General features: G+C 45.8%; 1 protein-coding gene across 1 annotated transcript in view; it reads left to right on the forward strand.

Annotated features, from left to right (window-relative positions):
- MARCHF4 (membrane associated ring-CH-type finger 4) overlaps window positions 1-15,548 on the forward strand; it is a 109,386-nt gene that overhangs the window by 89,558 nt on the left and 4,280 nt on the right. The window contains exon 3 of the mRNA XM_081815465.1: window positions 975-1,167. Coding sequence (XP_081671591.1) covers window positions 975-1,167 — 193 coding nt within the window. The remainder of the gene's footprint in view (window positions 1-974; window positions 1,168-15,548) is intronic.

A 15,548-nucleotide genomic window follows, 5' to 3' on the forward strand; every position in this document is an offset into this window, starting at 1 on the left:
TTTTTTTAAAGATTTTATTTATTTATTTGAGAGAGACAGAGATAGTGAGGGAGAGCAGGAGCGAGGAGAAGAGGGAGAAGCAGGCTCCCCACTGAGCAGGGAGCCTGACGCAGGGCTCGATCCCGGGACTCCAGGATCATGACCTGAGCCGAAGGCAGTCGCTTAACCAACTGAGCCACCCAGGTGCCCGCATAGTGCTTTTTCTGTTAAAAAATGAGATCTCAGTGCTCATATATAGTCAGTAAATTATACTGTTTTTCTTATCTCTCCCCCACATCCTGTGTCCTCTCCTTGTCTGTTGAATTGGTAATATCTGGCATTTATATTAAATGACATGTCAGGTGTTGTAGAAAATAAGTAAAAGAAAGGCCTGTGCCCTATTAGTGTGAAAATAAACAATGTTGCTCTGAAAAGAATATTCTGGGCCCTAGAATACCACCTACACTGGCTCTGTGCTTTCACTTTCTCTGTCTGTATCATAATCAATTATAAAGGCCTCCCTTCCCAGCCATGGCTGCCCAGAACTCCCTCCCTACAATAACTTCTGACCATTTGGTGTGGTATCAGTTTCCTCCATATTAAAAGTGCAACAAAAAACTCAGAAACTTGGGACGCCTGGGTGGCTCAGTCGTTAAGCATCTGCCTTCGGCTCAGGTCATGATCTCAGGGTCCTGGGATCGAGCCCCTCATGGGGCTCCCTGCTCGGCAGGAAGCCTGCTTCTCCCTCTCCCACTCCCCCTGCTTGTGTTTCTGCTCTCGCTGTCTCTCTCTGTCAAATAAATAAATAAATAAAATTTTTAAAAAACTCAGAAACTTGTAACGATAGCCACTGTATTCCAAGTTAAGAAGCTTTGCATTAAATCCTAAACCCGAGGTAAGAGGTTGGGGCAGCAGAAGGAGGAGGGATGGGAATGGGGTGGAAATGGGGTAAGGGCATCCAAGCAACAGCTAACCTATCCTTGTCTTCTTTGCAGTGGCAAGCCATCTCTCTGACAGTCATTGAGAAGGTTCAGATTGCAGCCGCCATCTTGGGTTCCCTCTTCCTCATCGCCAGTATCTCTTGGCTTATCTGGTCAACCTTCAGTCCCTCAGCAAAATGGCAGCGCCAAGATCTCCTCTTCCAGATCTGCTATGGGATGTACGGATTCATGGATGTGGTGTGCATAGGTGGGTCTGGGGGCCTGTCTCTATGGGAAGTGAGGACCCATGTGCTGGTGAGTTAGACAGATCTCTCAGGATCCCTCCCCCTGAAAGGTCGAAGCACCAAGCTTGAGACCTGTAAACTCAGGAGGAGCCAGCACCTTAGATTTGAGGGGTCAATGGGGTGGGGGAGGAGGCAGGCCAAAGGAAGAAGATCTAAATCTTTCCCAAACAAATCTATTCTTGCCCAGTTGAAGATAAGGATAAGGAGGCTTGCCTCTAAGAAGACTTGAGAAAGGTCAGTTTGTCAGTCTGTCCGCCTCAAACGGGATCTGGAGGCCCTCTTCTCTGTTGTGTACTCCATGGTCGCCAAGCCCTGACAAGGGATGACTATACATTTAATTCCATTCCCTTCCCAGCAAAATGCCCAGAAACAGCATCACGATACCTGCCCTTTCCCCCTTTTCTTCAGCTTTCTATAAGCCTATTATAGTGCCCCAGATTTCTCTAGTCTAGTGGTTTTCAAATTGTATGGAGTCCCAATGTTCCACACATAGCTTCAGGAACCAATTTTGGGAGTGGGCAATGGAACGCAGGGCAGACAGCCTCTGAATCTTCGCCCTTGCTTCACCTTGAGTTTCGGTACTTTTATCCATTTACATATATTTCTGTTCTAAATAAATCTTTGGTGTTTTAGAAAAAAAGTTGGAAACCCTCCACTTTAATTCCTGTCTGTTCCCTTACACCATTCCCAAATCTGTGTTCCTTCCTTTTCTATTATGTTAGGTCGATTGGTGGAGGGCCGGGTCTTTTTGTTCTTCCCAACAAATGCTTATGGTTTTCAACTCTGGAGTTGTCATTCAAGTGACCATGATCCCGGTTTTCTTTCAGTGACATGAAGCATGGTTAAGCACTGGTCATACATCCTAACCTGGAAGTCTCATGTTACCCCCTAGGCCATGATGCTGATGGCACTAAAGTTCCACAGTTTTGTTCTCTGGGCTTTAGTTTGTATATTATATCAAATAGGCTACACTGCTCCGTTTGGCAGGAAAACATCTATTAGCTAGAATTTGGCTAGAAGATGCTATGTGAATTTCTTTGGGGCTCTTTAATATTAGGAGTCAGAGGGGCCTGGAGATTTGCATCTGATTATGGCAGCCAGAGACCAGTGATGCTGACACTTGATACTTGCCTAAGCATCTTGCTGCCTCTCCCTGCTAGCTAAATGAATGCCTCAGCCCTGAGTTCAAGAGCCTTTTTAAAAGCAGCCTTTCATGGCACCTAGACAGATTGCCCAGGTTTGGAGGACTGTGGAAGAGAGGACTGTGAATGGGGAGGAATTTGACTTGGAGCATTCTAATTTCGTTCCCCCTCTACCAAAATCCTTTCCTACCCTGTTGAGGCACGGGTGGTGGCTGCCAAAAACCAGGTGTGTCTCCATATGGAGGTGTACGGCTCTGGCATGAAGGGGGGGCAGCAGCAGAGGGCCTGGCGGAGCCTCTCCAGCTGTCCTTCATTCTCCTTCAGGAAGGCTTTTGACTGGTCCCTTCTACGAGACTTGCTTTCCTGTCACGTGGTGTATTAGTCAGCTTTGGCTGCAGTAACAGGCAACTTCAGAATTGCAGTGCCTCACAATGACAGGCATTTATTTCCTGTGGCTGGGTCTGCATGACGGCTGTGGCTCAGCTGGGCTTGGCTCGGTTTGGCTTCTGACTGTGCATTGGGTTCCAGCCCGCTCTGAGTGGCTTCTCATGCTGGGGCCCAGGTAAAGGGGCAGGGGCTTCTGGGGTGTACCTTTCTAGGCAGGTACAAGAGCACAAGAGGACTGGTGGAAATTTGCAAGGCCTCTCAAAGCTTCTTCTCAATACTGGCATACTGTCCCCTCTGTCCACAGCCCATGGGCCAATGCAAGTCATCAACGAGACCAACATCAGTGTGGGGGTGGGCAAGGGAAGCATACTCCTCCTCCCCTGGAGGGAGCATGGGAGGGAAAGAGGAGCATAAATACCACCTGCCATTCAGGGCTTCATAGATTTGAAGACTGAGAGAAGGAAACATAGAAGAGATCATGGGATCAACCTGTATGATTCTTGTTTTGAAGTTGAGAGAACTAAGGCTCAGAGAAGGGAAGTGATCTGCTCAGTATTGCTCAGCTGGGATTAGAAGCAAGGTCTCCTGACTGGCAGTCCAGTGCTCTTTCCATTCTCTTCTTGCATCAGAAAGCAGGAGTCTTCTGTGTCCCTTATGGAACATCTGCAGATGCCATCTGCAACTTTGAGTGCACCTGGGCCCACTTATAGGAAGAGCCCTCACAAGCAGACCTGCTCCCTGTGGCTCTGAGCCACCCAGCACCTCTGCTCGTGCCTCTGGCACCTGGTCCCTCCTGCTCATAGTGTCTCCCTCTGAGCAGGACTCCACAGAACCATCTCGTCCTCTGTCTCTTTCTTGGCTCCTCTCCATCTGCCTCCCTCCAACCCACTTCTATCTCTCAAATTCTTTCTCTTCTTTCTCTTCATATATATATTGCACTCAGTCACCCAATTTCTGGAAGAAACACAGTGAGCTAGATATTGAGAGTTTTCATATTGCTTTCCTTCCTTCCAAGCTTTTAAGAAAACATGATTTCCCAGGATGCAAAGCCACACCATGATCTGTCCATTCTGCTCTGACAAGCCAGTGACTGCCTGGAGATAGCCATTGGACAGGAGGGGGCTGCCTAGGGACCAAGTGCTTTTAGTGCCATCCCAAAGTAGTCAGACATATTTATATTTAGACTAGCTCACCTTTAAAGAGTTTAGACTGCTCTATCATTTTGTTGATTATAACTGGAGCTAATTCAGTTGTCAGACCATTTCCCTGGGGGCAATAATTTTCTTCCCATTTTTCAGATGGAGAAACTGATACTGAAGGATTTGTCCTAGGCTGACTCAGGCAGCAGAGCAGGACTCTGAATTCATTGTTTTTCTAGGAGAGGTTGTCCATAGGAGAATATTCTAAGAGACAGAATCAAAAAGAGAGTAACATGTGATCTAAAGAAGAGAGTGGAAGATGACGGACAGTAGTTGAAATGCACAAACAGATTCTTGTGATGGTTGCATTGATGATTTTGATACTGGTGATGATAATCAGTAGTGATGATGGTGGTTTCAATGGTGAAGTTCAGGTATCAGTCATTTACTTCTCTTCTGCAGTGTTCTGGTCAGTTGAGGAAAAACACTCAGTACTGTATAAGTGGTTATAAAGTAAGAGGCTCCCTGGTAGGACAGTCAGGAGGAGCCTGGAATGTACCAGCAGTGTATTTATTTTTAGGCTCAATTAGACACTTAGACTCACAGAACTACCAGAGAGTACACTTAGCACTAGATTCACTTAGAGGAATTTAGGACAGGAACCACAACCTCCATAAGGCAAGTCCAGATTACTTCTGCAGGTGAGTCCTTGCTGTACTCCATAACCTAGTCCAGGGCTAGTCTCTCAGCCCCCAGCTGATAGTTCATGAAGAAAGAGATGAGACCCACAATAGTGCATACAGGATCCACCTTGACATAGTTTCCCCACAAAAGTCATACGTAGTTACAAGTGTCCCTATACTCAGGGGCGCCCAAACTACAGCCTCCCACCAGGCATTGATAGTAAAGCAGCCACCAGTCAGGGGTTACCTCCACCCTAGGGAATGTTGTAACACGGCTGACACTCCATCTTCATCAGAATTCCAGGGAAACAAGCCAGAATGGCAACCCAGGGTCTAGTTTGTTTTGAGAGAAGGAGCAAGTATGCTTGCTCCCCTCTATCCTACCACCTCCTGCCTCTATCCATGAATCTTGACTCTGGCCACACAAACCTGTTTCACTGAACCAATGCAAGACAGAGGAGCTAGAACATGGAAAGAGACCTGGCTAGGTGAGCCAGAAGGAAGCATAATGTGGTCTTCTTACTGCATGAAAATGAACAACATGGATGAGAGTCACAGGACGGCACCTATATTACTATAGAGGTGGTCATCAGTTTTAAAACTCAGTCAATTAGTTGATTCCTATGGGAAAAGGGAAGTTTCCCTTCCAGAAGTCCTAAGAAAGTGGAAGAAAATGATGTGACAGAGTGGACAGAGGAAGAGATGATTCCTTATCAGAAAGTAGGTAGAAGTGATAATGGGAGAGGTGACTATTCTGAAGAAATGTTGGTTGGAAAAAAATGTTAAATGAAAAAATTCATATCCATAGACTTGAGCTCCTTCGATGGATGGAGAAATTCAGTACCTGGATGGAAATTTATCACTAGAAGAAGGAAAATGAGTCTAGCCTTGTGTTACCTCAAAAGGCTGAGTAAGAAAGGAATAAGACCATCTGTTAAAATGAGTCTTTGAACTTTCTCTATTTTTCAGATACCAAAAACAATTTGTCTATTCCCTAAGACTGTTAAATGGCCTCAGACAGTAAAGAATCTGAGTAAACATGAAATATATAGCTTTAAGTAATCCTTAAAAATAGATTTACCTTTTATCAGAGCAGTGCTCTAAGGGAAAACTCATGAGAGTGGGCAGGACACAAAGAGACACTCCATTGGGCACCAGCACCAGCTGAGCAGATATTCTCTGCCATGAAGCCAAGAGGATGCAGTGTATGGGACATGGTCACCTTGCTGCCCACGAAGCCACATCTGCTCCATCCACAGCTATGTCCACCTGGTTCTCACCAAAGAATTTTGCCTGAAATGGGTGCCAGGAAGGTCTGGGTTCTCTGTTGGATGCAGCATGGGTCCAGGGTTGTGGACAAGAGCTCTAGACTTGGTTATATCAGAAGGTTGTACATTCTGGGAGACAAGCTGCCCTTACAGATTAAACGTCTTGGGTAGAGTCCTAACTTCCTAGACCAATCCATGCCACTGTGAAAACCAAAACTAAGTTGCTGTGGACAGAACAAACCACCAAACACTCCTGCAAGGACACAGAAGAACTGAGAAAGGGCACAATAATCCTAAAAGATGAGCAGGGTAAGTATTATGATCCATATTTAACAGATGAGGAAAAGCTTAAAGTAATAGTGCTCCAGGTCACATAGCTAAAAAAATGGCAGAGCTGAGAATTAGGCCAAAAACCTTGGACTCCAATTCCAGGGTGCTTTCCACTGCCTCTTTTATCTCTGATTGCTCTGTGAAATTGCAAACGCAGAGCTTGGGTGGGGAGGCAGGTTGAAGGGAAATTGGTCCAGTAATACCTTGACCCATAAGGTAATGGCTGAGCAATAAGAAATTTAGTGAGTCCTGGGGGCTCCTGTCCTTTATTCAGGGTCTTGGAGTTTAGCCATTGTTGCACCTCCCTTTTGATCAGTGCTATTCTGACACCAACTGAGAGGGAGGCTTAAGAAATTGAGGTAAGGGGCGCCTGGGTGGCTCAGATGGTTAAGCGTCTGCCTTTGGCTCAGGTCATGATCTCAGGGTCCTGGGATCGAGTCCCGCATCGGGCTCCCTGCTCCGCGGGAAGCCTGCTTCTCCCTCTGCCTCTCTCTCTCTGTCTCTAATGAATAAATAAATAAAAAATCTTAAAAAAAAAAAAAAAGAAATTGAGGTAAGGGGTGCCTGGGTGGCTCAGTTGGTCAAGTGTCTGCCTTTGGCTCAGGTCATGATCCCAGGATCCTGTGATTGAGCCCTGCATTGTGCTCCCTGCTCAGCGGGGAGTCTGTTTCTCCCTCTCCCTCTGTGCTCTCTCTCGCTCTCAAATAAATAAAATCTTTAAAAAAAATAGAAATTGAGGTGAAATTTGGGTGGTTTTTCTCCCTGTGAGACACTCTGGTGGAAGGAACTTAGGGCAGGGGAAGCTACATGTCCTGGCTAACATGAACTTAGGGAATCCATTCATTCACTAAAAAATATTTATTGAAAGGGCACTCCCAATAAGAGAGTCACTTGCTCTCAAGGATCTTACATTTCACTGGGAAGGCAGACAAGTTAATCATTTATCATTTATCATTTATAAGTCAGGAGGGGCTCAGGATTAGCATCTCCATTCATTCAGTAGCATTTCCTGGCTGTCTGATTTTGTTCCTAAAACTAGGGAACTTTAATAAAGTAATGAAGGAGACAGTCTTTGCCCTCAAGGAACTCCCAATCTACAAATAAATCACAGCACAGTGGCAGCCAGAGTAAGATACAGAGAAATGTGGAACAGAATAGAGGGCAATTAATTCCCTCTTGGAGGAGTCCAGGAAGGCTTTTTGAAGGAAGGAAACCTATCCTTCAGCCATTTTCAAAAGATAGGTCAAAGTTTGTCCAGAAGAGAGGAAAAGAACATTCTAGGCAGAGAGACTAGCGTGTGTAGAGGCCAAAGACTTGAGAGAACCAGGGACACTTGGGAAACTCGGAGCAGGTGTGTATGGCTCAGTGTCAAGAGCCAGAGTGGGAAGGTGGGTGATGGGCCATAGGGATGTGGAGGTTGGCAGGAGCCAAGTCCCACAGTATCATGAATCATGGGCTAAGCAGCTCAGACTTCACCCTGTTGGTGACAGGGAGGCATTAATAAGATTTTATACCAGAAAGAAATGTGGTCAGATGTATGTGTGCTTTACAGAGGTAACTCTGGCGATGGTAGGGAGGATGGACCAGAGCTGGAAAGACTAGAGGCAGCGAGGGGCCAACTGGAAAATGCTTGTAATAGTCCGAGCAAAAGGGAAAGAAATGCAAAACGGTGCAGTGGGGAAGACGTGTATGGGATGACCTTGAGAAGCACTTAGGATGTGGATAAGATAGGACTGTATGAACTTCTTTGAAGCAAGTAGGAATCCCAGGGTCTGGCTTGCGTGGGGATACCACAGCTGAGCATGAGAATGGGGTTGGCAATGGGAGAAGCAAAGAGGAACCAAAGGTAAGTCTTTGGCAAAAGCTCCAAACAAAAGGCCCATCACAAGCCTAAAATCCAGGCAGTGAGGTAAGAGGCAGCTCCTAAGCGAAGTGCTTGCAGTAGAAGAGAAGCAAGACGCATGGAGTACATTATGGGCTGCAAAGAGGGGAAGGCATTGCCAGGAAAGAGTCTCTGCAGGGGTAGAAAGAAAGAAAGGGCCTTTGGTGGCCTCCTGTTCGTAGAGGAAGATTTGAGGGCATTGGACCAGTTCTGATGAGGATCGGTGACTAATGAGAAGTGGGGGAGGGAGGTAAGGAAAGGTTTCTGTAGGCGGTTGGATCATAAAACTTGAACACGGGTTTGGGGGTCAACAATAGGAGGGGGTAAAGCTGTGGGTTTTGGCAAGACAACTTAGAAGGAGCATTCAAAGAGTAGGTGGCTAAGGATGGAGACCTGGGGACCATTATAGGCTTAAAAGATGGATGAAGACAGAGAATGAGAAAAACAAGAGGGAATGGGTCACAAAACCCAGGATGGTGGGTTTCTGGAGTGGCAGGAGTGTGCCACCTGGATCACGTGTTGCTCAGTTTCTTACTAACCTTGAGACCTTCTGTGATTTGCATAACCACTCTCTGCTTCCCTTTTCTCATCTGTGAAATGGGATAATAATACCATTTTCAGAGCATTGTTGAGAGGATTAAATACGATGGCATGTGGAAAGGAGCAGGCATTCATAAAATCAGTGACCAGGCTGGGAGACACTTGATCCGGGTAGATTCCCCTTGGAGTGGGCACCCAATAAAGGTTTGCAGAAACTGTTAAAACCAGAAGCTAGTCACAGCCTAGGAAGCCTGACTCCGTGTCCTCACATAATTGAGAGTCTGCTGTTATATGGAGCAGTGCCTCTTCTTGAAGGTTTTTAGTTCCCGCACGCATGTCCCCTCAATGAGAAGATCTGATTACGTTGAATGTCCTCCCAGCACCTGCCTCCTCTTCCGTCATTTCTAATGACGGTGGCTGCCCAAGCAGAAAAGCTGACAGAGCCTCCCAGGAAACAAATGGGACAGTCTCTGCTCTAGTGGGTCAAGTTATTAGGATTTAACAAAAGCAAATTAATTAAGGTCTTTGGCACCAAAAACATTTTTTTTCACTCCACAGACTCAAGAGATTGGCCACCAAAAAGTCAAATCTGCAAAAAAATGAGGACCTCATCGTTATCACGTTTGTTTTTTTACTTGTGAGTGGGATGTGGTCAGGGAAAGGAAGGAGAGCATTTCCGAGATTGTTCCAAATCTTTAAAACAGTGGAATATGGTAATTTACAGAATTATAGAAAATCTTTTGTTAAAGCTTCCTCTGTCTGCTATTCATTGAGGTTCTTTCCTATAATTTAGAGATACCTGGTGCCTGCTGTCTGAGATAAAGGAATTCAAATTCCAATTTATAGTAAGTGGGCAAAGGGTAGGAGCAGCAGGACTACAAAAACATGATTTTTCAAACTTAATTTTAATTCACATTAACTAAAAAACACTTACCTGGCACAAAGATTCCTTCCTTTCTTCCTTCCCTTGGGCTAGAAATGACCCCATCTGTCAAACCTTTTAATTCCCTGATTAATAAACTGAAAATATGGGGAAGGCAGCCTGGTACCCCAGAAGAGACTAGGAAGTAGAAAATCTAGGTCTGAAGACTAGATTTGCCACCACTTCTGTGACCTTGGGCAAGTTACTTCTTTTTGGAGTTCAGTTAAGTCCTCTATAACATGAGACGGTTGAAACTGATAACTTGCAAGGTACTTCTAGGTCTGGCATTCTAGGATTTTGAAGTCACTTCCATTGTAAGAAGATGTCATAATTCTCAGAGGTTGACCACTGTGACGGTGGGGGGATTCCCAATCATGTTGGCTAGACCAAACAACTGATAAGCGTCAGCCATGTAAATGGGGAGGATGATGTTCAGTCTGTGTTCCATTAAATGCATATGGCTTATCCAACTCTCCAGATTAACTGTTAAGTCATATTCCACACACCCCCTGCCTCCCCCGACCAACAAGGGCTTCCTGTGCAAGGCCCCCTCTCTCCACCTCTAAATGCTAGCTGCTCGGTAAGTGCAGATGACTGATTTAGAAGCAGACACGCCAAGTGAGCACTGTCCCCCTCAAAGGAGACCCCTTGGGAGGCACTTCATTTCTTCCAGTGTGTGGACGGGGCTCAAATAGTTTAGGAACACCTCTTGGGAACCATCTTCAGTGCCTACAGCACAGTCTTGGGAATAGCTTCAGGAGTCGCATGTCTGTCCATTGACAGTGGGTCTATAGCTAGAAAAAAAAACCCCAATCTAGTAAATAAGGTGGCTGCTTGAGCCAAGTAATATATTTTGGGGGAAAACATGAAACATGCATATATATATATATATATGCATCTGCTGGAGTTAGTCTAACTAAATACCCTAACTAAAATACCTGTAGTGCTAGGGTAGGGGCCACAAGAGAAAAGCAGCTTTTGGTTCAATGGAATGTATATATATATATATATATATATATAAAATTTCAGTGGTTTAATGCAGTAGAAGCTCCTGATCAGTGGGGAGGTTCTCCTCCACACAGAGACTCAGGGACCCATGCTCCTTCCATTTTGTGACCACAGTCCCCTAGGCTTTTGAATCTTTTATTTCCAGCTAATAGAAAATAAGAGCAAGCATGGATAAAGCACACACACACACACACACACATACAGACCACGTACTTTCCCCCTCAATACCCATTCTTAAACCTCGGCCTGACTAATGCTCACATGCAGTCCTGGTCACCCAGCTCCCTGTGGGTGCAAAGTGGTGAAATGTCATTCCTTCTCAGTGGCAACTCTGTACCAAGGAAGAGAAGAGTGGGGTTTTGGTGGACGGTCAGTCATGTCCATCAAAGGCTGTCATTGAGAAATTTCCAGAAATGCTCTGCACTAGGATAGCCTAAGAAAGATTACGCCAGTTCCAAAGGGTAGTCTTTTCTTTTTTTTTAAGATTTTATTTATTTATTTGACACAGAGAGGGAGAGGGCATAAGCAGGGGGAGCAGGAGAGGGAGAAGCAGGCTTCCCCTCTGAACAGGGAACCCGATGCGGGGCTCCATCTCAGGACCCTGGGATCATGACCTGAGCTGAAGGCAGACTCTTAACCAACTGAGCCACCCAGGCACCCCCCAAGGATAGTCTTTTAAAATCCTGGGATTTTAAACTCTTTTTAGATATAGAATTCTGGCACATTTGCTTAAAGAAACTACTTTTGTAACTTTAACATAACTCCTTTAAGATGAAATCATGTGAAACTTATTTCATAATGATGATAATAAAATAATAACTAAAATTTACTATTCGCTATACACCAAACACTTAAAAAGTGCTTTATGTGCATTATCTTATTCACTCCCTACAACCTCACGATGTAGTTACTATTAAGATGCTCATTTTCCTTAATAAAAAAATTAAGACTAAGAGGTAAATCACCCAACATCATACAACTAGAACCCAGTTTCATCTGATTTCAAAGCCCACATCCTTAACCACTTGGTTATAACGCTGTTAACACATTTTTTAAATGCATAGCACAAAAGACATCTTATTGTGAATTGAAATAGAAATTGTATATGCAGACTATAAAACAATTATCTCCTCCATAGCTGCTTTCTCTGGGGGAGCCCACGACCTGCAGCATGGAGGAGGAAGGAGCCCAGACACATGGCACCATTCTGTTTCAGATGAACCTAAGTTTATGTCCCACTACCTGTACAAGCTGTGTGTCTTTGGGCAAGACACTAAGCCTCTCTGAGCTCAGTTTCTTCTTTGTCAGGTGGAGACAATACCACTTACCTCATGGGATTTCCGTGAGATGCAGACTATATTTGCAAAGCCCTTCCAGAGTGACAGAACATAGGAAGCATTCCCTAAGCACTGTCATCACCATCACCTTCATTTACCATGACCTGCACCACCATTGCCCAGAATGGCTGAGAAATGCGCTTCTGTCTGTGTCTTTCCAGAGAGTGATAGCTCTGAGCTTTTAGAGAGCCGCCACGGAAAAAACCCACAGCATCTTGGGACATAGCTTCATGCACACACTTCCAGGAATGAACCCCTCACTTGTCCCAATGCAGGGATATTTGGGGCTCCAGGAATATTTCTCCTGCCTACCCAGTCCTACTGAGTTAAGCTCATTCATTCATTTCAAGGAGTCTCAGCACTCTTAATGATTTTCTAGCTAAGGTCTTCTCAAAGGTCTCTGCAATGACTTGAGTGGGCAGAGGGGCCGGGATGATTCTGGCTCTGCTGTGCTTAGAGACATCCTGGACAGCTTGACCAAGGTCAACCAGTCCAGCAAGGACTCTGCTGGGAAGGGAATTCTAATAAAAGTCGCCTCCAAGAGGACAGCCCCTCCCTGGACACTGGTTAGATTGATTTCTTTCCCACGATTGCAGATAAGTTCTTCAGTGCAGGTTCTGACAGGGCTGGGCCCTCGAGGGGGTAGCATCGGGAAGCTGAGCTTGGCAGCGGTGGGGCCGCAGGGTGAAGTCTTGCCCCACAGCCGTCTGACAGCAGGTGACTCTGCAGGCGGGGAGCATCACTCCCTCGGCACTGCTGAAGGCTCTTGGTGGTGGGAGAGGAGACGGGAGTGGAGGCTGGTCACCACATCTGCAGAATCAGCTGGCCCCTAGAGCTCCTCTCAGCTCCAGCATCTTATTCATCTGTAAACAGTGACTCAGACTGAGGATCGGGAAGGGCATTTAGGAGTCAGAAGAGCAGGTGCTTGCGCTTGGGAAGGGAGTTGGCAATAAAGGAGGAGGAAAAGATACGAGTGGGCTTTTTCTGTCCTGTAACTTCTACCCCCACCCCCACAATGATCAATATCATGTGGCTTTGCATGTTAAATGTGTGCCGGGCACAGCACCAAGCAGGAGCACAGAGGACTCATTACCTCCTTTAATCTCCTAACAACCTATAAGCAAGGAGGTATCAGTCCCAGTTTACTGAAGAAGAACCTGAGGCTTGGGAAGAGGAAATAACTTGCCTAAATCCATAGAGCGAGTAAGTGGCAGACACTGAATGTCCAGTGCGTGTTCATTGGCGAGGTGCCTCTGAACTGTGGGACCCAAAGTCCTCTGGGTCTAGAAGGGAAGTATCCATTTCTTTGGTTGCGTCACATTTCCATGTCTGTCCCATCTGGAACTAGAGTATTTTTAAAAATTACCTATAGCTCTTGGGGCATCTGGGTGGCTCAGTGGATTGAGCATCTGACTCTTGGTTTCGGCTCAGGTCATGATCTCAAGATGGTGAGATCGAGCCCCGTGTCGGGCTCCATGCTCAGTGGGGAGTCTGCTTGGGATTCTTTCTCTCTTTCCCCCTTTGCCCCTCCCCTCCGCTTGTACTCTCTCTCTCTCTCAAATAAATAAAACTTTAAAAAAATTACCTTTAACTCTTTATTTGACCAAAAGTTAGAGCCTTCCATGAAGCAGTAGGCCAGAATAAGGACCATGTTCTAGGCAGTGCTACTCAAGTGTGGTCCACACACAGGCAGCATCGGCTTAGGAATGCAAATCCTTAGGCCTCATCCAAGACCTACTGATTCAGACTCTCTGGAGGTAGAGCCCGGGAATCCATGTTTTAATAAGCTCCTTGGCTGATTCTGATGCATGCTAAAGTTTAAGAAGCACTGTTGTAGACTTGTCTGTAACTTTTTTGCCACTTAAATCAGGATACCTGCAGGAGATGAGGGTTGGGAAGGAAGATTTGGGCATTGCTGAGGGGACCAGAAGCTTCTCTGCAGACTTCTCAGTTAACCTTGGCCTGTTAACTCCATATGTGATAAGAACCAGTTTTTTTTGTTCCGTCACAGGTGTTCAGAAAAGCAAATAGTAGGTACTCAGGAAATATTACCTAAATAGAATTAAACTGTATCTCACTGCTTTGGACACAGCAAGAGCCAATGGGCAGAATTCAGCAGGGCAGGATTGGGATGCTGATCCCAACCAAGGACTGAGGACTCCCTGACAGCCCTGGGTCAGTGGTGAGTTAGGGGCAGGAGGAGCCAAGCAGACAGGATCACCCACTCACAGTGGCCACCTTCCCTCCCTCCTTGTGGGCTAACCAAAGGGCCACTTTAGCGGGAGGCTGGTGGGAAGAGATATGATGGCAAGCAAAGTGTTCTGAGAGTTATGGAGCCTCCAGCGATGTGAGGAAGAGTTGCCCCCAAAGGTGGAGAGATGTCAGGGAGATGAAGGTGGCAATTCTTCTGGAACTGGATTTCCCACAAATACAGCCCAGGGTTGGGCACCTTGTAGGTGGTTATGAGGTCACTGTTAAATGAAACAGAAAATACCAGAGAAGGACCCAATCAAAACATACTGAATTTCTGGTACTGCCATGCATTCTAATGGTCCATCTTCTTCTATTGCTTCTCTGCCTCCCTTCATCAATAGCTTTCCTCTTCCTATTCTAATTTCATCCTCTATCTCCATCCACCACCATTTCCAACCCATCTTCCTTCTCTTCCATCTCTTCAACTTCCCTATTTTCACCTGTCCCAATCAGATGAGCCCTACCCACCTTCCTCCGTTTTTGTTTTGTTTGTTTTTATTCTGCCATCCAAGGGATCAATAAGTAATTTGTAGAACAGGAAGCAGAGGGAGAGCTAAGGGAAGTGGATGCGAATGAGGTAGTTCATGCTTTTCCCATTTTTGCCCAACAAGCATTATCTTCAAAAACAGGTGCACCTTCCCCCTTCAGCCATCTATCCATTAAAGTGGTTTAATTACTTCCTGAACACTAGACAGTTAGATAATTAGAAGGCAGCGTTCAGACCAAAATTTTAAGCCACCCTCTTCAATCAGGGTAAAATTGTCTGATCAAGAAGCTAATTAAGAATCAAGTGTAGTGGCTGTTATTGGAAAGAGTTAGTTTGGGGCTTCAAAAGATTCTGCTTCTCTCTCCCTGAGGCCCCCATTTCCTCCATCATCACCAAGGCTTTGTTAAGCTCCAGCTACTGTGTTGGCTGCCCAACCCTCAACCATTCCTGGCCTCTGTCCTCAAGGGGCTAACAGTCCAAGGAAAAGAGCATTGCAATGTTCAGATAGGCTTGTGGAAATAATGAACACAGGACACGTATTCACAAGGTTGAAGGAAGTGACTGGGGCAGGGTGATGAGACAGGGGGCAGAGAGGTCTCCTTGTTCAGGGTCAGGCAGGCCATATGAAGGGGTCCATTGGTGGTCTTCGGGAGATTGATGAACCCCTAGATTCATCTGTGTGGTTTTTGTTCCAGGGAGATGGTCCTTAGCCTTCATCAGATCCTCAAAGTGGCACAAGACCCAAGAGATTAGGAACAACTGGGCCACAGGGAGACTGTCTCTCTAAGGAACACTTGGAAACTTGTTGCCAGAGGGCAATCTCAAGAACTGTTGTCACGCTAGAGGAAAGAGTGCCAGTGGGTGGCTATCTTGTCTCATAGAATCACAGTGTGTTCAAGGTTGGAGAAGCTTTGAGATGTTTCCATTCCGTCTCTGCTTGACATTGAGGAGGCTGGAGTGACTCAT

The sequence above is a fragment of the Leptonychotes weddellii genome, chromosome 3 (genome assembly GCF_054177405.1).
Source record: "Leptonychotes weddellii isolate Sample4059 chromosome 3, ASM5417740v2, whole genome shotgun sequence".
In the NCBI taxonomy this organism is placed as follows: domain Eukaryota; kingdom Metazoa; phylum Chordata; class Mammalia; order Carnivora; family Phocidae; genus Leptonychotes; species Leptonychotes weddellii.